General features: G+C 36.4%; 1 protein-coding gene across 3 annotated transcripts; it reads left to right on the top strand.

Moving 5' to 3' along the window:
- Nucleotides 1–389: 389 nt before the first annotated feature.
- On the top strand, nucleotides 390–26,324 carry LOC121371434 (inactive ubiquitin carboxyl-terminal hydrolase MINDY-4B-like). Of its 3 annotated transcripts, none has more exons than XM_041497319.1 (14): nucleotides 390–671; nucleotides 3,423–3,549; nucleotides 4,807–4,906; nucleotides 5,896–5,996; nucleotides 8,390–8,509; nucleotides 10,506–10,600; nucleotides 12,513–12,678; nucleotides 14,316–14,381; nucleotides 15,457–15,527; nucleotides 18,660–18,819; nucleotides 19,907–19,993; nucleotides 20,728–20,908; nucleotides 22,117–22,210; nucleotides 23,828–26,324. In XM_041497319.1, the coding sequence occupies exons 2-14, from the start codon at nucleotides 3,454–3,456 to the stop codon at nucleotides 23,874–23,876; spliced, it is 1,386 nt and encodes a 461-aa protein (XP_041353253.1). In that variant the 5' UTR covers nucleotides 390–671; nucleotides 3,423–3,453; the 3' UTR covers nucleotides 23,877–26,324. The 3 variants fall into 3 exon arrangements, with proteins under 3 accessions (XP_041353253.1, XP_041353271.1, XP_041353262.1); XM_041497337.1 differs by lacking the exon at nucleotides 15,457–15,527 and adding an exon at nucleotides 14,621–14,637; XM_041497328.1 differs by lacking the exon at nucleotides 390–671 and adding an exon at nucleotides 2,660–2,793.

The raw sequence follows: 26,324 nt of genomic DNA, 5'->3' as shown, positions 1-26,324 counted from the left end.
GTACACAAATTTGCATGTACAATACTTTACTGTATCACTTTATGCATTATATAAGACTGTACTGTAAAACAATAAATTAATATACATGTACCTTTATTCAGAATACATTTGTGATGTAATGCAATATGTACAGCAAACACATTATAAGGGGTACAATAAAAGAAAAAATATACTACAATTTTATGTAAAAAAAAAATGGCTTCTAATATTCTATTGCAGATAAATTAAATATAATGCGCAACGTTTTATGCGTGTTGTCTGTATAGTTCCTGAGTGGGTTTAGTGATGAACTGCGCTTGTGAATGTATTGGCTATTTAAATTGCAAGGAACCTCGGAGCAAGGTGGGGGTTACCAAACAACAAATACATCCGGTAGTGTTAGTGGAGTGTAGCAGACGAAAAGAAAGATTTTGTTAGCTTTTGCCCAAATGAAAGTCGATTTTTATATGCTTTGGAACGTTTGCATTTTATCATTTCTGTTCATTATATTTCTTTATGAGTTATTTTTTTGATGGAGCAATTAATTAAACAATAACTATTTAATAAAACTCGAACTTGGCCATTATTTTTAAAGTGGACTTTCTAATTCTGAACCGGAAGTTAACAGTTTTGAGGTCATAAAAAACGTTTTTGTTGGCAACGTGAAACCATGGCAATATCACCAAAACGAAGTACGTGTATATTGATATCTGATAATGTAAAACGAGTGAGAGAGAGAGAGACTTGGAGAGCGAGAACAAATTATAAAAATAAATACGTCACTGGCATAGTCAGTGTTTTGTTGTGATCTTCTTCAACTTGGAAGTTCAACTTCAAGTCTATTTTCTCCTGATGATGTCAACAATTATTGTCCGAACCAAATTGTTAACAACTACAAAAAATTACTCTCCTACCTTTAATTGCCGTTAGATTTCCTCCAAAGTTTGTCCAGACACAAATCGCAAAAACCCCACTACAAATATACAGAATGAATGAATGAATGAATGAATGTTTAACGACACCCCAGCACGAAAAATACATCGGCTATTGGGTGTCAAACTATGATAATGCAAATAAATAAAGTGATGATCAACATCAATATAAAAATTCAATGTTTAAACAAAAACAGTGTAAAGAACTGTGCCAAAAATACAAATACAAATATCACAGAATTTTACGGACACCGAATTTTACTCTAAACTTCCATTTGTGCTGTATTGGCCATTCTCAAAGAGAATGTTACACCCCTGCACCACGGTGAGGTTACAGCACACGCAGGGGACAAATATACAGATTCCACACACGAGACTGCACTGATGTCGCCGATATTGTCTTTGCTGAGATTGCATAGGGAAAAATACATGCAGTTTTCTGGTGTCTGCCATGTTGTTTGTTTATGGAACACTCTTCAAGAGGGGTGAAAGCCTCCAAAGTATGTGACACAATTAATATGAAATCGATGATCTTTAGTGGTATCATTAAAATAATATTAATTATAATAACAAAAATAATAATAATATGACGTCATCATGTTTGCTTTTATATCATAACATGTTATGACGTTGTTAGATTAAGTCCTATCCTTTCACCCCTCTTGAAGAATATTCCATAAAAAGTCAAAATGGCAGCTGATACAAAATTACATGCTTTTTTCCCTATGCGCTCTCATCGAAGTCGATATAGATGACATGGTTAGCATCTGGTATGTGGAATCTGTGTCATTGTAATGGTTTTTTCAAGATTTGTTTCTGGACAAACTTTGGAGGAAATCTAACGGCAATTAAAGGTAGGAGAGTAATTTTTCGTAGTTGTTAACAATTTGGTTCGGACAATAGTTGACGGAACATTGAGATTTTAAACAGAGACTTTACTTTTATTAAATATTTAAAAAGAAAATGTACCTGACTTAAGTTTAACCATATTATTATTGACACGATCAAACTGCCGGATCATGGATGAAAATCATTAAATTCTGTTGCATTCTCTACATGTATGTGTTGCATATGAGCCAAAAATAATTTAATATTGTCCTTAAAAGCATGTGTCCCGGACATTACATCAATATGTATACAATGTATACCACTCAATTAGATGTAATTTTATTCTGGTCGATGAAACCATGCTGAAGTGCACTTTTGAAAAAGTTGTCATGTACTTGCTATAACACTTAAAGAAGACATGGTCTTAGTACTTATATATATCAGTGTTTTTATAGTGAGCATAAATATGTCACTTATTTTATTGCTACCACAGTACATTGATTTATTGTCTCTACAGTCGAGTAGTATACATATAGATACACATTCACATAAAGATAATGTTTGCACATATATTTTTAGACTACTTCATTTTGATTTAGTGTTTTAAGGAGCAGAATTTATAAAATAAAATAAAAAGTATATAAATATATTGGGTTGAATTGTTGCTTATCAAGTTATCTGACAAGATACTTGATATATTTTTCTTTTTTTTATAAACAATTGTTGGAAAAATTACAGAAATATAATGTCAGAAATATAATACCCAGCTTTATTGTTATAATTGTAAAAAGATATATTATGTCTGTCAATATATAAATAAAAATTATTACCCCAAAACCATTAAGTAATATGAAGAACACTTATCAATATTAAACCTGATTTCTTAATGACTGGGTCATAAAAGTCTTTATATATTTGACTGGTAAGTCACACATTTATATACTGTGGCCTAAGTTTGTTTTATTATCCACTTAAGTATCAAGTCTTACTTAACGACCCACATATAACAATTTGAGAACAAATGTACATCATTGATGCAGAGTACCATTTAGAGGTAAGTCACATGTTTTAAAACTGCAGTCTTGCATCCTTGTACTATAACCACATTAACTAATGCAATACACAGATCCAGCATTGTAAATTACTGTTTTTAATATGCTTGTGTGTTTTTGCTCTCCGTGAATATTGCTTCATTTCATTTATACCTATGTTTGTGCTTATATTCAATTAAGGTTCAAGCACATTGTCATGGGCACACATACCTCGGCTATCTGAGCTGTCTGTCCAGGGCAGTGGGTTAGTGGTTAGTTAGAAGTCAGTGTAGTAGCCTTACAACTATCTACAGATGAGTCATTAAAACTTACTCTGGGTGGGAGCTGGTATCGGGATGGGAACCCATTATCTACCGGCCTTAAGTCCAATAGCCTTAACCACTACATCACTGAGGCCGGTATTCAAGTATTGTCACTTTTTTGTTTATACTAAACAGTCCTTTATAAACATCCACTCTGATATTTTCATAATGTATTTGCATGTTGCATAGATTGGAGGCTGATATACAGTCCAAAAAAAACAAAAGAGGAAGGAAAGTGAAGTAACATAAAGAGAGTGATCAATTTTAAATGCTAAAATATTTAAAATATAATTAAGAGCAGTTTTAATTATTTTTGTGATTTATTTCAGTTGTAATGACATGTAGAAGCCAAAGATTGACATGATGGGCAGTTCATCAGACATAGCAGAAACACAGAAACTAAACAAGCTGTTACAGTTCCTAGAACAAAGCAGTCGGCTGTTTGCAGATGGCCAAGTAAGTAAACATTCTGTTTGGCCTAATTCACAAAACTATCTTAAAGCAACATGACATCGTCTTTGCATGTCTTTTTGCACTGCACTGCAAGATGGTCTATGGTCGATCTCCATTGGTCGGCCCATTGGACTATTTCTCATTCCCACCAGTGCACCATTACTGGTATATCAAAGACCATGGTTTGTGTCATCCTGTCTGTGGGATGATACATATAAAAGATCCCTTGCTACTAATGGAAAAATGTAGCAGGTTTCCTCTCTAAGACTATATATCAAAATTACGAAATGTTTGACATCCATTAGCCGATGATTAATAAATCAGTGTGCTCTAGTGGTGTCGTTACACAAAACAAATTTTAACTTTTGCACTGCAGGAATGCAAAGTAGTGAGTTTAATGAGTTAGGATCCAGGTTACAAATTTTCGAAGCTACAATATCGTAAAATTGTTTTAGGCTATGACGTCAATACAACGTTCACCTTAGCATACGACTGTTTTACGATATTGTAGCAGTGAGCTTCTAAAATATGGGCCACAGACATTATTGCTTCGCAGGGGCGGGATTTAGCTTAGTCGGTTGAGTGCTCACTTGAGGTGCTTGCGTCGCAGGATCAAACTACCTTGGTGGATCCATTCAGCTGATTTTGTTTTTCTCGTTCCAACCAGTGCACCACAACTGAACAAAGGCTGTGGTATGTGCTTTCCTGTCTGTGGGAAAGTACATATAAAAGATCCCTTGCTGCATTAGGAAAAATGTAGTGGATTTCCTCTGATGACTATGAGTCAGAATTACCAAATGTTTGACATCCAATAGCCGATGATTAATTAATCAATGTGCTCTAGTGGTGTCGTTAAACAAAACAACAAACTTTATTCCTTTGCATATTGATGGTGGGAGCAGTAATTGATCAATCACTGTAGTATTTTATTTTATTCCCACTTGATTTAGTAACCATATTGTTCTAAGCTTAATATTATGGTAAATTTGTCTCTTTGACGGGGCGGGATGTAGCCCAGTGGTACAGCACTCACTCGATGCGTGGTCAGTGTGGGATTGATCCCTGTCAGTGGGCCCATTGGGCTATTTCTCATTCCAGCCAGTGCACAACGACTGGTATATCAAAGGCCGTGGTATGTACCATCCTGTCTGTGGGATGGTGCATATAAAAGATCTGACGCCATATAACTGTAAATAAGATGTGTTGAGTGCATCATTAAATAAAACATTTCTTTCTTTTTCTTTCTTGTCTCTTTGACAGACAAAATTGCCAGAATGTAAAGCTCCAGTGGCTACCGAGCTGTTCAAGAAACAAAATACAATTCTAAACGAAAGGTGGACACAAAACAAGAATGAAAGAGGTAAGACTTTAAGTGTAATAATAATATGATTAATGATACATTATTTCACATGTTGTTTTGATGGTACATTTAATGCAGTTATAAACATACCGTATTTGACCGGGAATACACCCAGGGGGCCAAGACAACTCATTTGTAGCATTGTTGGGGGTGGGCTTATTTCCAGACATGGGGCCAGTTTTGTTAAAAAAAATTGTGCTTTCAAAATTCTCTTTTCATATATTACTGTCTTTCACGAATTATCATCTTAGTATTAGTTATGTTATATAAATGTTGTAAAAAATATATTCCTCTGATGCTATATGATGGTGGTTCTGTTGTTTGCGGCTGACTTATTTTTCGAGACGCAATGTAGCTTAGTTGTAGAATACTCACCTTAGTAGACTTGTTTTCTTGTGTTGTTTTTTCCACATCAAGTGCCCCATGATTGGTACAGCTCTGGCCATGATATATACTGACTTAACTACATGTATTGGAAATGCACATAAAAGATCCATTTTTGCTTTTTCATACGAATAACCGGTGGTGGCAGGTGTCTTCTCACTTTATAGCAAGTTAAAATAACCATGTGTTTATTTAAAAGTTAAAGTGTGTTTTGTTCAATGACACCACTAGAGCACATTGATTTATCAGTCATTGGCTATTTGATGTCAAACATTTGGTAATTTTCACTCGTAGTCTTGAAAGAAAACCTGCCATATTTTTGTTCATTACCAGCAAAGTAATCTTTTATGTGCACTTACCCACAGACAGGACAGCACATACCATGGCCAGTTGTGGGGTACTGGTTTGGTTGGGGAAAAAACTCAGTCAGAGATTGGATCCACTGACATGCTTCAATCTTGCGATGTACCCAACTCAGGCGAGCTAGATCCCGTCCACCCACATGTTAGATGCCAGATAGCCATATCATTTAAAAGGTGTCATTAAACCAATATTCCTTTCCATTTATTTGCATATCTTTAATAAAGGTATTATTCATTTTGCAGGCAGTGCCTCTGACGGCTTACTCCTTAACTATCAGAACGGACCAACACCTCGTTTTCGGTGCTTTGTGGGAGGGAAGCCTATAACCTTACAACAAGCAATGGTATAATTACAGAAACAATTTCATTTGTATTCAGTGTAGTACGTTTCTTGGTTGTTTTTACTGCATGCATCAATGTAAGCATGGTGCCTGGTAATGCATGTATAGGTTACCATACGTTACGGACCTTTTAACCCATAGATTATCACAAAGGTTTCAAGTATGCCTGTCGGGCTTAACCTCTCTGACTTTGCCAGTGACTAAGTCCGGGACAGGAGTTGGGTGGAGGTGAAGTTTGAGGTGGACGGAATTTGGAATACCAAGTTAGAAGTTAGGTCTGGAACCTAAAACCAAAATAGAACCTGCATTCTACTCATGTCTGGAAAAGTTAGAGCTGAATATAAACTTTGACTGCTCGGGCAAAAAGTCTTCATGTGATGTGATAAATTTTGATGGGCTGCCAAAATAAAGTTCATCGGACTGTTTACAAAAAAATAAACATAAGAACTTTGAACGCAAGTCAAACATTTAAAGTCCGACTAAGCCCCAAGCCTGGAGGCAAAGTTTGATGGAAAGGTTGGTGTCTACAGTGAGCCGATGGGCTGGTTGACATGATATTTTGGCAGGAAGTCTGCAATGTTCAGGTAGAAGTTCTTAGTTAATGCTGTGTACTCTTCCTGTAGGACGATCTTGAAAATCATGTGGATGGTAATGTTATCCATCGCTACATTAAGGATTGCCTGCCAGTACTGCCCATTCCTACCGAGCGTACGGTAGTATTGCTTGTCATCGGGTCTGTTGGTGAAACAGTATTTATCCGGGCCAAATGGTAGAAGGTGCCACGATTTATGAGAAACTGAGGTAGTTCAGATACTTCTCCTTAGGGCAACCCCAAATGTAGTGCCTACAAGAGTGCGACAACTTGGGACACACAATAGTCCAGTTGGTGTCATCAGTCTTTTCCAGTGGGGCTGCTTCTGGAATGCTGATTTTCATCTTTTGGTGTCGTGTTGATTGTCCCCAACAACTACCGGCAGTGGAGGGTCTGGACTGGAGTTTTCAACCATGACAATGATTTCTTTTTCCTGATCTCTCAGGGGTGGAGGTAGTGCTACCAAAGAAGCCACTTCCAGCAGTGGAGCTACTGGTTTGGTTTGGCTGCTGAAGTCCTCTTCTTTGGGGATGCTGGAACAGAAGGGACTGCCCCTGACTGTTGAGCTGCTGGCTTTGGTCCCCTCTCTTGAGCAGTTGAAGTGTTGGTCTTGTTAGGAGTGGAGTTAGAAGGTGCCACCCCCAGCGGTTGAACTGCCAGCTTTGGTCACTCCCCTTATTCTCCTCCATCGATCGCTTCAACCATGGTTTCCAGTTCCTCTTGCGAGTTGGTGGGCTGTCCCGATAAATCAGGGTAACAGTAACCACAGTCACGTAATTTTGACAATGTGGCAAAGCTGGCCAGGATGCAGCTCGATGGGAGGATTCACTGAGACTGGTGAAATATCGACTGTCATTTTACAATGACAAATCGTGAGTGCCATAGATTACAATACATTTAGGAAGGTTACAATCCCCATCATCATTCTTTCATAAACATGCTACTTTGTTATTCATTGATTTCAGTATTCTTGTTGTACTTGTATTAGTTTGTGAAATTTATATTTAAACAGCACAAAATTGATTGAAAATTTAGGTGATAGTGTTTGGTTCTTGAATTTCTTGACACGTGGTAACCTCCTGATAACCTGAACAACCGTTCTCGACTCATTTTAATGCCTGTTACTGTTTGTTTTGCACACCTATATATTGCTATTGGTCTTGTTGCAACCAGTGCCCTATAACTGCTACATCAAAGGCTATGGTATGTGCTGTCACGTCTGTTGAGAAAATGCATATAAAAGATCCTGATGAATAATAAATTGCCCTAGTGATGTCATTAAGAAAACTCAATTTGTAACCTGTTGACCTTGATGATTCAGTGAATAAACACTCACATATGTAGATTTATAGCAGAGTGCCAAAGGTATTGAGCAGATAAACATATTTACAATTTAAGCGGTAGTTGTAGCCATAGTTCATCTTAAGTTTTTAATTTGTTTTGGTTACTACCCCCATAGTCCCACTAAGAGCAAACAAAGTATCTTTTTATTTTGCTTTATAATAACCTAATAATATGATGTAAAAAAAATTCAATAACTTGTGATTCCATTGCAACCACCTAATAATATGACGTAAAATGTTGGCGACAACTTGTGATTCCATTACAACCACCTAATAATATGACGTAAAATGTTGGCTGTAACTTGTGATTCCATTGCAACCACCTAATGATATGACGTAAAATGTTGGCAAAAACTTGTGATTCCATTGCAACCACCTAATAATATGATGTAAAATGTTGGCAATAACATTGCAACCAGATTTGTTATTGAGACTGATATTATTTGTTTGTGAAATTTCAGGAACTGCGCAAGATTACTTACGGGTCTTGTCAACATTCATTCGGTACTGAATGGCGCAAATCGAGCCTTTCATTTCAAAATTTGGATGGCAAATTTCCTTATGGAATATTGGGTCACCGGGTATGGCTTTTTCATTCACAATTGTCTGGTGTATGCATGTTCTGCATCTCCCCACGTTTTCTTGGTAGGATATATCTTTTTGCAAGAACATTCACATGTAATGGGCTATTTCTCGCTCCAGCCAGTGCACCATGACTGGTATATCAAAGGCCGTGGTATGTGTTATCCTGTCTTTGGGATGGTGCATATAAAAGATCTCTTGCTGCTAATTGAAAAGAGTATCCCATGAAGTGGTGACAGCGGGTTTCCTCTCTCAATATATGTGTGGTCCTTAACCATATGTGTGACGCCATATAACCGTATATAAAATGTGTTGAGTGCGTCATTAAATAAAACATTTCCTTTCCTTTCACATGTAATGGGTCATTTGATCAATCACCCTGACCCATGTGGTTTCTTCCTATTTCCATCTTTTTTTCTTTTTTCCTTTTAAATATATTTTTATACTAAAAAGTGCAAGAATAATACTGCAGGAATGAAATCTTTCTTCATTCTATTTTTTTTTACTATTAATTTTAAAAGAGTTTATTCCTTCAACAATAATTGCCACATTTACGTTTGCTTTATACTCAAGTGGCTGGTGATTGAACAGGACATGTTTTATTTAAAATAGAAATGAATGATCGTGTTGATGATTACAGGGTTTTCCTGGTATGTTAATATGTCAGTTCTATTGTCCGAACCAAATTGTTAACAACTACGAAAAATTACTCTCCTACCTTTAATTGCCGTTAGATTTCCTCCAAAGTCTGTCCAGACAGAAATCTTGGAAAAAACCATTACAATGACCCAGATTCCACATACCAGATGATAACTATGTCACCTATATCGACTTCGCTGAGAGCGCATAGGGCAAAAAGCATGTAATTTTGTGCCAGCTGCCATTTTGACTTTTTATGGAATATTCTTCGAGAGGTGAAAGGATAGGACTTAATCTAACAAAGTCATAACATTTTATGATATAAAAGCAAACGTGATGACGTCATATTATTATTATTATTATTATTATTATATATATATTTTTTTAATGACTAGAGATCATTGATTTCATATTAATTGTGTCACATACTTTGGAGGCTTTCACCCCTCTTGAAGAGCAGACGGCAGAAAACTGCATGTATTTTTCCCTATGCAATCTCAGCAAAGACGATATCGGCGACATCGTTGCAGTCTCGTGTGGGGAATCTGTATATTTGTAGTGGTTTTTTTGCGATTTGTGTCTGGACAAACTTTGGAGGAAATCTAACGGCAATTAAAGGTAGGAGAGTAATTTTTTGTAGTTAACAATTTGGTTCGGACAATAGATGTTTCATCTAACAAATTGTCTCCATTATCATCCATTATCAGAAGGCACGGTTGAGTGCTCGCCTGAGATGCTTGTGTTACAGGATCGAACCACCTCAGTGGATCCATTCAAGTGATTGGGTGTTTTCTCATTCCAACCATTACACCACAACTGGTCAGAGGCTGTGGTATGTGCTTTTCAGTCTGTTGGAAAGTGCATATAAAAGATCTTTTGCTGCTGATGGAAAAATGTAGCAGTTTTCCTCTGATAACTACATGTCAGAATTACCGAATGTGTTGTTAAACAAAACGAACTTACCATTATAAGAGAAGAGAGCAGGTCAAAGCTGTCATATTGTATTTGAATATTCTGTTGCACTTCCACATCTGCTTGACAGAAGACGGTCATTCTTTGATTTCTTTCTTCCTTCTTTTAATTGTTTGTGTATTTGTTTGTTCATTCTTTCATTCATTCATTCATTCACTCATTCACAGAAAACATTTTGTTTTCAAAATCTTGATTAGCGATATTTCTATTCAATTGAAAATTGATTATTTCAACTACTGTTTAATGTTTTAACATTGTGTAGCGATCTCTGAAACTTGCGTAGTCAATTGTGACACGATACTGAACAAAGTATTTCCTCATTCATTCATTCATTCATCCATTCATTCATTCATTTGTTCATTTATTCTCATGTTGTGTTTTCAGTGTGGATCTAGAGGCTTAGCTCTGTGTGTTCAAGCCTTCTTGCTGAAACATCTCATCTTTGATCGTGAATACAAGTCAAGTTTATTTGCTCTTAAGTAAGTGCATAGATAGCTTCTGTTTTTTTGTATGTTGCGCAGAGTGTATTTTGAAAATAATGTTAACAGAAACACATTACATGATGAAATACGTTGATGTTCTGAGTAAGAAAATATAATTAACATGTACTTTTAATCATTTAATAAGTCTTTGAGCTGGAAATATATTACAGTGGCCATGGAGTCGAAAACATCCTTTTAAATGATGGTACTAGCCTTTTGTATTAAAGGGACATTCATTCATGAGTTTGCTGCATTGTAAGATGTTTCCAACTAATAAAATATTTCTGCGAATAAACTTACATATTAAACATATTTTCTTATTTAGAATATCAGTGTTTGTATATTCAATGTGTTTCTGGTCTTAATATTTGTAAGAAGCCCAAACTGGATTTTGTCTTCGGATAATTTTGTACGTACAAAAAACCCAAACTTTTAAGAAATAAAATGAAATTTAACCTAGTACAAATATTACAACAATCAGAAACAAGTTTAATATACAGCCACGAATATTTTATGCAGAAAAATATATTTGATAAGTAATTACAGTTGTTAAAAAGTATCTTTTAGTCAATAACATCTTTAAAATTGCAGCAAACTCAGGAATGTCCCTTTAAGTCAAAATATTCTGTAACCACTGGATTACTAGTTCCCTACCATGACGACCAGAGGAGACTTTAGGTTTTGTCTCAGTCTCTCCATTCATGTCTGTCTGTCCCAAATTTAGTTTTCCGAGCATTGTTTTTTTTAGCAATTCCTCAAGATATTGAACTGAAAGTTTGTGCATAGCTTTATACAGAGTTACGGATCAAGATAGACTTTAATGGGACCAGGGCTCATGCTTATAAAACTTTTTGAGTCCAGTCTCGATATCTAATGATGTCACACACATACAATTTGTATGGTGTTGTCATGACATTGGTGTCTCAGACTCTTATTAGAGTCTTGAGTCTCGAGTCTTGACACGAAAACTTTTAAAAGCACCAGGCCTGGTAAGTGGACATGTATTGCTTTAGCAGTACTCTCAGAATGCTTGTTGTGTTTGTCTGTTATACACCACCAGTGCACCATGGCTGGCACATCAAAGCCTGTGCTGTGTACTCTCCTGTCTTTTGGAACGTGGAAATACTGCTGCTTTGTCAGTATGTATATCATGTTTCCTCTATCTTTCTGTCGACGAGGTGTCGAAATAATGATATGTTTTCCAAATAGACATAGTTTAAAATGTTCTGAGATGTCATTAAACAAACTTTCCTTTCATCTTCTTATACACCCATTTAAGATGGGTTGTATTATGGTATAGCGTTGTCTGCCCGTTAATCCGTACATCCGTCCGTATGTCCGTCTGTCCGTCTGTTAACTTTTTCTTGTCCGGACCATATCTTGCATATAGATGCATACAGGACCATCAAACCTCACATGTAGGAACAACTTGGGATGGTGGTGTGTTACGTACTATTACTAGGTCACTTTGAGTTACTTTTCACGATGTACTGCATATAAACAGTAAACCCTTGTCCAGATCAATCCTTGCATACAGATGCATACAGGACCATCAAACCACATGTAGGAACAATTTGGGATGGTGGTTGGTCCAAAACAAACTGTTTATCCATCCCATTGCAAAAAGTTCACATAATTAGACTTTAATCATACCCATAACATATTCATTAATATAGATATGGTGTTCCATCAAACTCCTGATTGGCGTATCATGTACCTCACCGGTACTCTTGTTAAATTTTTTATTACAATGCACTGCAGCCTAGTTCTTAACTCCTGATGGGCGTATCATGTACCTCACCGGTACTCTTGTTAAATTTTTTATTGCAGTGCACTGCAGCCTAATTCTTAACTCCTGATGGGTGTATCATGTACCTCACCGGTACTCTTGTTAACATTTTTATTACAGTGCACTGCAGCCTAATTCTTACGAGCGTCGCCGTGCATTTGTCAGTGCCGTGTCGGAGATGCTGTGGCAGGCCGGGGACAGACAGAGATGTTCTGTGTGCTTGATGCAGGAAGAGAGCTGCTTCGGCCCAGATTACAGATACAGGGCGGATCGCATCACTGAGAAGGTAAAGTAAAGTTTGTTTTATTTAACGACACCACTAGAGCACATTGATTTTTTATCTTATCATCGGCTATTGGACGTCAAAGATATGGTCATTGGAAACCCGCTTCCCACAGGCAGGATAGCACAAACCATATCCTTTGTTGAACCAGTTATGGATCACTGGTCGGTGCAAGTGGTTTACACCTACCCATTGAGCCTTGTGGAGTACTCACTCAGGATTTGGAGTCGGTATCTGGATTAAAAATCCCATGCCTCGACTGGGATCCTAACCCAGTACCTACCAGCCTGTAGACTGATGATCTAACCATGACGCCACACAGTGTTTTCATATCTTTCTTTACATTTTGTTAAAAAAAGTTAAGGTTTGTTTTGTTTAATAACCCCTTTATGGTCCGTCTTATTCTCCTATAACAATGTTTTTTTGTAAATAATTTCAGTTTCGTGAAGAAAATTAAAAGTGTTTTGAAACCAACAAAAAATCTACCATTTTCTTGTGCAATTTTAAAAATAATTTTCTTCTTGTGTCAAACCAAAGTGAATTTATTTACCAGAAGGAAAGACTACAGAGCACATTGATTTATTAATCATCGGCCATTGGACGTGAAACATTTGGTAATTTTGACATATAGTCTAAGCTAGAAAACCCACTACATTTCTCAATTAGTAGCAAGGGATCTTTTATATGCACCATCTCAGACATGATAGCACATACCATGTCCTTTGATATACCAGTTTGGCTGGAACAAGAAAGCTCGATGGGCCCATTGACAGGGATCGATCTTAGACCAACTGTGCATCAGGCAAGGATTTACCACTGGGCTACATCCCGCCCCACTTTTACATTCTGTACCCGGACCTTGTAGTTCTTGTCAGCATTCTGCAGAACTGAAGTAAAATTGATAAAAGAGACTCCTCTGAGTTGGGGTGCGGGACGTAGCTGAATGGTAAAGTGCTCAGTTGATGCGTGGTCGGTTTGAGATTGATCCCCTTCAATGGGCTATTTCTCGCATACCAGCCATTGTATGTGCTGTCCTGTCTATGGGATAGTGCATATAAAAGATCCCTTGCTGCTAATCGAAAAGAGTAGCCCATGAGGTGCTGACAGCAGGTTTCCTCTCTCAATATCTGTGTGGTCCTTACCCAAATGTCCGACGCCATATAACCGTAAATAAAATGTGTTGAGTGCGTCGTTAAATAAAACATTTCCTTCCTTCCTCTGAGTTAGCTGCCATTGTAGCATGTTTTCTACTAATGGAGCCATTTTAACTACTAAAATGTCCCACAAAATACATTTTCTTGTTTAGAATATCTATGTCTTTATATACTATGTTGCTGGTCATTCTAATGTTGGTAGTAACCCAAACATGATGTTACCTCCCAATAATTTCATGGAATGAGAGATTTCTCCAGCTTAATCTTGAATAAAGAATTGACAGACTGACTTAAGGATTTGAATCTGATATCTTCAAAGAAAGTACGGTAGATTAGGCAGTGAATAAGTAACTTGTTGAATGATCAACATCTGAATATATCGCGACAGTTAATGTGTTGCAATAAAAAAAATAAGAGACATATAAAACAATATTGTGGTTTTATATATTATTATCTTTATCTGTGAGCTCTTTCATTTTATTTCAGCTCTATATATTTGACTTCAGCAACCTAGAAGATTTACAGACATTTATCAGACGCAACCTCGATTCGGTATGTGATGTTACATGTACAATACATTGTATATTTCATTCTGGTATCAGTTGTTTATAAAATATAAATACTTTCTGCAAGCACATACTAGTATGTCACATAGTGGAGGTATGTATTCATCAGAAAAATATTGTCAGCAACTTTTGTTTATGAAAATTAATGACCAGATTCAGCCCAAAATATCATGTTTGTACAAAGACTACCTAAGAAACCTACAAGAACATGATCTTTATTTGCAGGAGACCGTGATATACAGGTATAATGTTTTTGTAACATATATTTCAATTTGAATTTAATATAACATTAATTTTTGTAGCACATGCTGTATTGCATGGTTTTATTTCATCTGGATGTTTTTAGTTTAATTATTTATTTATTTATTTATTTATTTATTTGTTTGTTTATATATTCAGCTGTATATTGCATGGTTTTATTTCACCTGGATATTTTCAGTTTTATTATTTAGTTATTTAGTTAGCTAGTTTTTATTATGTTACTTGTTACGTGTAATAGTATCAAGCAGAAAATGACTGTATTTTGTTAATTTTTGTATTAGGTGCTTTTCGACATAAAATATATTTAGCTTTATTACGCCAGCAGGCACTCATAATGGGGAAAATAAAAATCGTAATTTCTCACTGAGAAATTATCATGCATAGGTTTAACGTGCACTACTATTGGACGATTTGACGCCAACAAACCAATCACCTAGTCGGACTAAATATGAGTCATCACAATTTGGCAAAGCACACACAATGATGTCACTTAATTTAAAGCGTTTGCGTTTACGTCTTTCTGTTTTCAGTGTTAAACTTGTAATAAAATGGTAAAGCTTGTGACAAGGGAAAATTATTTCACTCGGGACATACATTTGATAATAACTGGTAACTAGTTTATTATCCTCTATGTATTGCATAGTTTTATGCCATATATTTTTGTTTCATTATTTAGTTAGTGAGTTAGTTAGTTAGTTAGTTAGTTACAATGTACCTTTGTTGGTTAGTTAGTTTTTATTATGTGTACCTATAATAGTGTATGCATGCAGCTGACATGTAGAAACTTGCATGTTTTACAGTTTCAAGCAGAAAGTGGATGTGGGTGTATTTTGTTTCTCTACAGTATTGTTTTGTCTCGCACAATTCCCAAGTAAGTATTACTGTCATGCCCTGCTTTTTGTGTGTTCGCTTTGATCATTATTCTATAAATTCAGTGAATTTCAGGGAACATTTGGTATTCAAGATTTTGATGTTTGACAGTTATTAATCATTTGAGTATTGATTAGCATCTACTATTTGGCAGTTTAGAAATTATTTTTTTTAGCAGTCTTTGACGCATGCATAACAAATCGTGACACAATACTGAAGAAAATGTTCCTTGCATTTTAAATCCTTTTGCTGTGTCCTCACACTTGAGTCTGGATCCTTACTACAATAACATGCAGTTTGTAGGGTGTATACTACCAAAGAAAATCCCATAGACAATAGTAACATATGTGGATAAAACTCCTACCTGCAGTGTATCAATTACATGCCTTACGTGTTTCAAGCACAATGCTACTTGACACAATGGTGCTAGATGAAATAAAATTGCATACATTTTTTGCCCAGATGAAACTATTTTTTTTCACAACCAACACACTCACATTTATCAACAATCACAGGACTTATATATCTACTATCAAAAGTTGGGTACACCTCGAACTTTGACCCAGCTGGAAGTTATTTGGCTTAGTACCACCTGTATACTATTAAAATTGAACTTGAGCTTGAGCTTGAACTTTTTTAACATGCCTATATACCACTGAGGTTTCAGGCATGTCCATCCCGGATCCTGTCTCTGGATAGCCAGGGTCTTGACCCAGGACAGAATTTTAAAATTGAAACAACTTTGAATCTAGGGCAGGATTTAGTTTAGTTGGTAGAGTGCTTGCTGAGGTGTTTGGGTTGTAGAATCAAACCTCCATCGGGCATTTTTCTTATCCCAGCCAGTGTCCCATGACTGGCATATCAAAGGCTATAGCATGTGCAGTCCTGTGGGAAAGTACATACATATACAGAACTTCACATACGTTGTTTTCACTTCCTATTTATTGCACAAGTTTATTTTGCGCAAGAATATATACCACGAGACCGCGTATGTGAAGTTCTGTATTTATTACATACCTTCTTTTATGTTTTACAAAAACGTTTTTTAATTTAACGCATAACAACACTTTGTTAAATCTATCATCAAAACTCCTTTCATGGATGTACTTAACGTTAAGAATCATACACTGGGGCAGCTTTGTGTAATGTTTCAAATACGATGTGATGTCATTTGTAAATCATATATGACGTCAGGCGCTAACTGCAGTAAAAACAAAAAGGGGATTCCCCGTATAAAAGTTCAGGTCCGGATTGCACATGTGCTAATACAGATTATTGTATTGCACTGATTTGATGTTTGTATTAGTATAGTAAGATTGAACAGGTATGTAATAAAGATTTCTACTACATGTCAGAGTTACCAAATGTTTGACGCCCAATAGCCAGTGATCAATCAATGTGCTTTGGGGTGATGTCCCGGGGCAGGACGTAGCCCAGTGGTACAGTGCTCACTTGATGCGTGATCGGTGTCGGATCCATTTCCATCGGTGGGCCCATTGGGCTATTTCTCGTTCCAACCTGTGCACCACGACTTGTATATCAAAGGCCGTGGTATGTACTGCCCTGTCTGTGGGATGGTGCATATAATAGATCCCTTGCTGCTAATCGAAAAGAGTAGACCATGAAGCGGCGACAGCGGGTTTCCTCTCTCAATACCTGTGTGGTCCTTAATCATATGTCTGATGCCATATAATCTTAAATAAAATGTGTTGAGTGTGTCGTTAAATAAAACATTTCTTTCTTTCTTTCTTGGGGTGATGTCATTAAACAAAATATAATTTTAGCTTTAATTTTGAACCTTGTATGGAATATACCATGAAACCTCTCAAAACTGGACCCTCTGTTAACCGGAATTTCCTCAAAACCGGACATTTTTCATGGTCCCTTTTTAAATATCTGTGCAGAAGAAAACCCCTCTAAACCGGATACCTCTTAAAACAGACTTTTTACTTGATCACTAGGGTGTCTGGTTTAGAGGAGTTTCACTGTATATGTTTACCAGAACCCATTCTTCATTAGGAAAGGTGATGGATGACTCGTACTCCATTCCACACTGGGCGGGACGTAGTCCAGTGATAAAGCGTTCGCTTGATGCGCGGTCAGTCTAGGATTGATCCCCTTCGATAGATCCATTGGGTTATTTCTCGTTCCAGCCAGTACTCCACAACTGGTTTAACAAAGGCTGTGGTATATACTATCCTGTCTGTGGGATATTGCATATAAAAGATCCCTTGCTGCTAATCGAAAAGAGTAGCCCATGAAGTGGCAACAGCGGGTTTTCTCTCTCAATATCTGTGTGGTCCTTAACCATATGTCTGACGTCATTTAACCTTAAATAAAATGTGTTGAGTGCATCGTTAAATAAAACATTTCCATCCATTCCACACTTGTCCGGAAAGATTTAGAGGAGCAGGAAGTTGCTTGCCTTGTAACAAGAATGTCAATGAATGTTGTTTGAAACTTAATGACTGCTCATCAAACACCACTTCAGGAGAGTGATGTTCAGCTCGCATTGAGTTTACTCATGACGAAGACTGGATAAGGGGCCAATTTCACAAAACATCATAAATGTAACTCTACGACTAAATCACAACTCTTGTTACTACTAATAGGACCACTAATATAGTTTGAAGTTCTAATATTTCATTCACAAGAAACAGACTTCGTTTATGATAAATAAACTGTTGTACATCGATCAATTCACAACATATTTTTAAACAATTCATATACGGGTATAACCGAATAAGCATAGGTATATGGGGTTCCATTTTTGTAGGTGGGCAGGCTGGCTTTTGCCCGAAATAAATGATAATGCCTGGATAACAACATTTATTCATTATCTGGATAACAACAGTTATTCATATTCGCATTTTTACCAAACAGTTATACAGGGTTGTGAACGAATCACTATGCATTTTTAAACGGGTTACAACTAATTGTGAGAGTAGAATGATGGAAATACATGGTAAAATTGTCTCAAGTTAGCACAGTTTGCCTGAATATTTGTATAATTTTTGCCCCAATTAAAGATTTTGCTCCAGCATTAGGAGGGTAGTTGCCCCCCTGCCCCCCTGTCTCGTATGCTTATGCAAATTAGTATGCGTTTTATGAAATTCCTCTCTACTTTTCGCAGATTGTATGTTGACATGGACACACGAGATGGTGGATCTTCCAAGCTCCTCACAGACATGGACGAATGTTCTCCAGAGTTGATCAATCTACTTCTCACTGGCCAGGCCATACAACATCTACACAATGGAGACTTGGTCTACGACAATGACGGAAACCTACTGGTAAAAATTGATCAATCAGAGATTAATAACTTTTGGATTGTTTCTGGAATTCCAGATTTTTTAGTGATGCCCACAGAATTTCAAATTTTATGAAAAAAACACCTTTTTGGTTCCATGCCTTGTGATCATTGGAACACATGGGAAACTGTTTTTCAGTGATTCTGGTAATGGTGAAGTATGGGACACAACCCCTGCAATTGCCCATCCTGGCTACAGTAAAGTAAAGTTTGTTTTATTTAACGACGCCGCTAGAGCACATTGATTTTTTATCTTATCATCGGCTATTGGACGTCAAACATATGGTCATTCTGACACTGTTTTTTAGAGGAAACCCGCTGTCGCCACATAGGCTACTCTTTTTACGACAGGCAGCAAGGGATCTTTTATTTGCGCTTCCCACAGGCAGGATAGCACAAACCATGGCCTTTGTTGAACCAGTTATGGATCACTGGTCGGTGCAAGTGGTTTACACCTACCCATTGAGCCTTGCGGAGCACTCACTCAGGGTTTGGAGTCGGTATCTCGATTAAAAATCCCATGCCTCGACTGGGATCCGAACCCAGTACCTACCAGCCTGTAGACCGATGGCCTGCCACGACGCCACCGTGGCCGGTATCCTGGCTACAGATTTTCAAAGCTATCATAGCGCTACGATATCATAAAACTGTCATAAGCTATGACATCTGTATAACAGCAACACATGTCATAGTGACGCCATAGTCTACGACAGTTTTATGATATCGTAGTGCAGAGAAAACTTCAAAATTCTGGCCCAGTATCATGTTCTTCTCCTTGTTGTTTTGTGTAAAGCTCACCATAACCGGGGCTCACTCTGCCATCGCCAACTGTTAAATTGTTTATTCAAAGTGGCTACGACTTTCAGTATTTGGCTAATAGAATTTTGTAGATTCTGCATCCACCCCTGATACTGGTTAAGGTTACAGACTTCAGTTATTTCTTCTTTTAGGAGGTTTTTTTTAAGAGATAGGGTATGGGTGTGGGATGTGTCTTTGTGTCGTAACTAATGTGTTGTATTTCAGGATTCACACATTGTAATTGAGAATATTTTATTTTTCATCCACTGCAGTCAAAACCGATCAAGGGAATTGCAAACCGAAGCAGTATCGGCTATCTTTTCTGGGACAGGTCTGAGACAGAGGACAAAAGGACAGAGGTAGGATTACTATACTGATGGAAAGAAATAAAGGATCACACAGATAGCAACAAGAGATAATGACTGCATCAAAAATCAATTCATATTGTCAGAAGTTGACTGGGAACATGTAGGCAGCACAGTCAACACTACAGACATTCAATCCCACATTACAACTTGGTATGAAATACAGAGATTATTACGCTAGTAGTGAATTAAATTTGGTCTACAATATGATGTGTTCCCTTATGTCTTGCCATCAGTATAGTACAATCCCATGAAGTTTCAGAACCGTTACAACAATCTAATCTTTCAGGAATACCCCAGTGTTTAAAATGTTAATTTAAAATGGTCCATAATGCATTGAACAGCATAAATAGACAATAACGCCCGCAAATCTAAACAAATCCATACATGTGTATATGGTTATCTCCATTGTAAACTGATATGTTTTTCCATGAAACCATCTGAATGACTTGTACTTTTTTTGAAAGAAATACCTGGCTACAATCTAATTAAAGACCCACCATTAAAGAGTTAACTTAGCCAGTTGCACTTTTTAATAATTTCACTAATCTCTATTTGATGCCCAGAAAACAATGTAATTGACCAGTCACATTACAGAACAACATACTCACCATCAGTTTACAATCATGGTTATTCATTTCTTCTTCCTCTGCGTTCAAGCTATAGTTGATCATGCTTTAGATTTGGAGTCCAGTTGTGGTGATAAAAAAAATGGTTATTCATTTCAGATAGGTAGCATGCTGAAAACTCCTAAATATCCAATATGGCTGATAAAAGTTAACAACCAGTTTGGATTGCTGTTCAGTAACAACCTTGACCTTGTTAGTGACTGGCGAGTGGAACATCGATTTCTTCTTCACTACTATACCGGACTACCGAGTACCACTAAACCAACACAGCTTACAGTAGGTGAGGCACCAATACTGTATGTTATTACCCCTATGGTTAAAAATATCTTGGTACATATCAAAGTGATACGTCCCACTAGAATGCCAAGAGGGACGTAACACTTCGACGTGATCACTTAAAGCACTACAATTTTACAGAAACGTCAGCTAAACGAGTTGAGTCTCATGTAAATAGGATATTAAACTTGCTACCATTTCGTATCATGTTTATATCCCTCGATAAATAATTTTCATTGTCACTCGCTAAAGCTCATGACATTTGAAAATTATTTCACTCAAGACATAAACATGATATGAAACGGACGCTCATTTAATATTCTGTAATTATGTTTCATTCCGGGGTGAAAGTTTTAGCTCAGTCAGTTGCGCAGTTTCCTTATTTCCCATTGAGTCTCACCCCACCCACCCCTGTCCCAATCGGTGCCCCATTATTGATATATCAATGGTTGTGGTGTATGCTGTCCTGTCTGTGGGAAAGTACATGTAAAAGAGCCCTTGTTTTAAAGGGTAAAATGTAGTGGATTTTCTCTGAGACTCTTTGTCAGACTTATCAAATGTTTAACAACCAATAGTCAATGATTAATAAATCAGTGTGGTCTACTAATGTCATCAAACAAAACAAACATTTTTTTATTCAGAATTTATTTCAAAACAATGGAGGGGGGAGGTATTATTTATTATTTTTGAGAGAAATAAGTTTTACTTATTGCTCAATTTTATAACATATGAATCCTATTTATTATTCATTTATAATTTAATAACAAACTAATTCCATGTTAGCTTTTAACACTTTAATGCAAGTGTGTTTATGTATTCATTCATATTTTTAATTATACATAAAAACCATTGAGCATGGTTTCTGCCAGAGGGTAAAATAGGTATGGCGCCATACCCCCCAAAATTTAAGTGATTTTGGTTTTTTAAGTTAACCTTTTGACAAAATTAATTACTCTTATCATTACTGTATGATTTTCTAAAACCCAACCCTAAACTTAACCCATTTTCTTTCTGGGGGAGCATTTAATTCCATAGTGCTATACCCAAAAATTCTTTCTAGCAGAAATACTGCTGAGAAATATATATGCTAATTTCGTATAGAGGAAATAAAATGAGGTGGAAAGGATTTCAGTTCAAGTGAAATCCATAAACTTTTATAAATGCAATAATGTGGGTTTTTTTGTGTAATTGTTTAAAATGTTTCTCTTTCAGACACTCGATATCCACGTTCCAGACCGAAGACGAGTTTGTTGCATCGACGTGAAAGCGACAAAATACCACCACTGGAACATTGCATCATGACCAAGTAGGTGGTGTGGGCGGGAGGGAGGGATGCAAATACAGTGGACTGTTCTTTGCTTACCCATGACGCGTAGACTTTACACACACAAAAAAAACCCACAACAACAACAACAAAAACATGTTATAACTTGTTTTAGTAGCCAAGAATCGTTTGTTTATGTTATATATAGAGTGGCCAGTGTAACAAAAGCCTTATTCCTCGTGGCCGGAGTAGGTCAGACAAATCATTAGCTCTGAATGCTAAATGGTAAAAACCAACGATAATTCAAAGGATTTTCTGACTTCAAAGACTGTCTGTTGCCGAAACCTCGATCGGGGATTTGGTGGCTGAATCATTGATGTGACTGCTGTACAGCATCACACATTCCTTGATCATTATAACCTGCTTTAAGCCAGCTGTCCAGCTCGACATACCAGTCCTCTCTACAACTGTGGCATGTGCTAGCCTGTGGAGCTTTAGTTATAGTTTTGAACCCCTTCAGGTAGCACTAAACCAAATAACTTCTGGTTGGGTCAAAGTTCGAGGTGCACCCAACTTTTGATAGAGAAGTGAACACCACAAGTCCTGTGATTGGTGATAAATATGAGTGTGTTGGCTGTTAAAAAAAAAGTTTCATCTGTGAAAAAAATGTATGCAATTTTATTTCATCTAGTACCACTTTTGTCAAGTAGTCATGTGCTTGAAATGTGTTTGGGGTACCTGTACAAAAAGTACTCAAATTTTGTGCGGAACTCTGAAATGAGCAGCTTGACCCCCAATTTTTTCTGATTCACTTTAAGGGTGAGGGGTTGTGTTTATGTCAATTGATACACTGCAGGTAGATGTTTTAGCCACATATGTTACTATTGTCGTCTATGGGATTTGATTTTGTAGTATACACCCTTCATTGAACCCATTCTCTTGGGTTTTTCCCTGTCCAAAATCAGTGCCCCACAACTGGTATATCAAGATTTCGGCCAGAAAGACAGTGGGACATAGCTCAGTGGTAAATTGCTCTCCTGATGCGTGATCAGTGTAGGTGCAATGCCTGTTGGTGGGCTCATTTCACGATTGGTATATCAAAGGCCGTGGTATGTGCTATCCTGTCTGTGGAGTGGTGCATATAAAACATGCCTTGTACTAGTGGACTCGGTCCAGCCAGTGCACCACGATTGGTATATCAAAGGCCATAGTATGTGCTATTCTGTCTGTGGGATGGTGCATATAAATGATCCTTTGCTATTAATGGAAAAATGTCCCGGGTTTGACATCCAATAACCAATGATTAATATATCAGTGTGCTCTAGTGGTGTCTATAAACAAATCAAGTTTTAACTTTTAAATTAGTGCTATTTATGTACACATGCAGAAAATAACCTATCTGCCTGCCTTTCTATGGTTTTTTAATCTACTTTTTATAACATTTTTACCTAATATGCATATATGATGTAATGACGAAATAAAACCACCAGAACAGTATAGTATGTGGTAATTATGTATTTATGCACAACATAACATATCTGTCCACCTGCCTTTCTATTTTTTTAATGACATTTTTTATCTAATATATGAGAGGGTATGTTTTTTCTTTTGGGTTTCAGAATATTTTAAATTGGTTAATTGAGATTGCTTTTTTTTCAGATGGTATGACGCAACTGTCGATTGGAATGGTACGGTACCATATGTTTGATGTCCATGACTGAACTAAAACCAGTTGTCACAATAAATAATTGAACGGACTATTTGGTGCTACAGCCAAACATCATAGCTACAGTGTATGGAGATCTTGCAAATGGCTGTTTGGCTGTTTTATATGTTACAGTGTGTTATTTATTTATTAATGTCCGTTTGTGTGAGAGTGTTTGAAAATATTATTGGTGACTTATACAGGGCTTACGCAGTGTCGTGTAATCTTTTTTTATGTTCTACATACTTGTACGGTATAATATACAACCTTGGTAGTTAACTAAAGCAATAATATAGCTTTATCGGAATTGTAATATTTAGAGGTGCATTTTATTGAATTGTTGAGGTGTGTACTAAGTCTAAAGACAAAGGTGATGGGCTGTTTACAGTTTGTAGAGGGGCAGGACATAGCCCAGTGGTAAAGTATTCACTCGATCTAGAATCAATTCACGCTGGTGGGTCCATTGGGCTATTTCTCGTTCCAGCCAGTGAACCATGACTGGTATATCAACGGCGATTGTATGTGCTATCCTGTCTGTGAGAGATCCCTTGCTACTAATGGAATTTTTGTTTTAATTACCAAATATTTGATTTTCAATAGCCGATGATCACTAAATCCATGTGCTCAGATGGTGTTGTTAAACAAAACAAACTTTACATAAGATGGAACACAATGTGATCTGCTGAATTCTGAAATCAGTATTAGCATGGGGTGTGGAATATAACAGAATATTTTTAAATTGTATATGCCATTAGATGCACTATGGGCAACTTCCAAGTTTGCTTTGCTATCATTTTAAATAAAGGGTGCAGAAGTGGTGGAAATGAGACCCACCCACCTCCCTTCCCAGGCCCTAGCAGACCTGTATATACATTACATGTTGCAACAACTATAAGACTTCTTTCAGTAAAGGTACACAATAGTGGCGGATCCAGAAAATCCATTTGGGAGGAAGGCCAAGGGAACCTTGGGGGAGGTTTGGAGGGGCATCGTAAAAAAAATTAAAATTAATATATAATAAAATTATATCTGTCGCAAAACTTAAGGGACCCCCCCCTAGATCTGCCTCTGCACAAGTATATATTACAATACAAGTAGAGCTTAGTGATGTTTTTGGATGCAAACTGAATTTGTTTTACTTATAGTACCGGTACCTACTTGTAAGATAGGTTTTGCATTTACAAGTTGTTCCGTTATGTAATTTTGTCAGGATTTTATTCAAATAAATAACTTGTTACATTTTTTAAAATAATATCAATTAAAGATTTTTATTCCAACAAGTGTGATTAATACACCCTCCCCACAAGAAAGAACAAAGAATCCCAAAACGAAAGCTATTTACTTTTTAATGTCATTGTCATTGCATTACAATATATTTCATTTTCATGGGCTTTTGTTCTTTTTAAATTCATGGGGTTTTTTTCTTTTACTTTCTTTTCTATAAAAAATGCTTTTTATTAATATTGTGGTTCATGCCAGAATTAACTGTTCTCAATTTTGATGAAAAGGTAAATTTATGGAATGGTGCAATGTTGACTGAACAAACATTCGTGGAATCGGACATTGTTATTTTAAAATTACCCTTTTTGTGTGTGTGTGTGTTATTATTTTTTTTAATCTTTCAGAACAATTCATTTATTTTTGTCTTATGTAATTTCATACATGTATTATGTAGTTTTGTAGAGATATAAAGTACTGATTAAATTAATTTCTTACACACCTGTTAAAAAACCCCACTGTGTGAGATTGTTTATGTCACACGACATTCTCCCACTAATGGGATATCAATTTAAAGATATCTCATTGGCTATTCCACATAGATGACATGGATACCAAAGCCATACCATCCAATGAAATAAGCATTACCAAAATTGATTTCCCCTTTGACATAAACTTGTAATTTATTGCTCTATAATTCACATGATAATTGCAAGTGCAAGTATAGTATATGCATATGCACTTTAATTAGAAAAGACATTTATATTTTGTTTAAACCAGGGTTTTTTAAGATAACAAAAATAAAATAGATAGATACCAATTATTTTACAACTGGTTTAAAAATGTTTTTTGCACATTAGATATGCTGTCCCGGGTCAGACTACTGGCTATCCAGAGATCAGGCCCGGGACAGACATGCTTGAAACTCTAGTGGCATAGGAGCATGTAAATATTGGAATGGAAAAATGCTTTGAAACAACAAGTGAGAGAAATGGTATCTCAACAGACATTCATGAATATTCTCTACAATGGTGCCTTTTTAAAAAAAAAAAAAAGATTTATTAACTCTGTTCTTAATCTATAAGCTTAAAGGTTCCCAAAGTATCATTCCATAATTTGTTTTAAAATTAACTTTATATATTTATAAATTTTTCATTTGAATATATTGGGGTGGGTTTTTTTAATATATTATATATATACTTATATTTTTGTATATATACTTTGTGTGTGCCA

Source organism: Gigantopelta aegis, chromosome 1, assembly GCF_016097555.1.
Source record: "Gigantopelta aegis isolate Gae_Host chromosome 1, Gae_host_genome, whole genome shotgun sequence".
NCBI classification, from domain to species: Eukaryota; Metazoa; Mollusca; class Gastropoda; order Neomphalida; family Peltospiridae; genus Gigantopelta; species Gigantopelta aegis.
This window is presented reverse-complemented; position numbering and strand designations above follow the sequence as displayed.

Coding starts and splice junctions, on each gene's coding strand:
- LOC121371434 (XM_041497319.1), top strand. CDS start 3,454: ATGATGGGCAGTTCATCAGACATAGCAGAAACACAGAAACTAAACAAG. Junction 10,601..12,512: donor TCAAGTTTATTTGCTCTTAA/GTAAGTGCATAG, acceptor TTTTTATTACAG/TGCACTGCAGCCTAATTCTT. Junction 19,994..20,727: donor CAGAGGACAAAAGGACAGAG/GTAGGATTACTA, acceptor TATTCATTTCAG/ATAGGTAGCATGCTGAAAAC.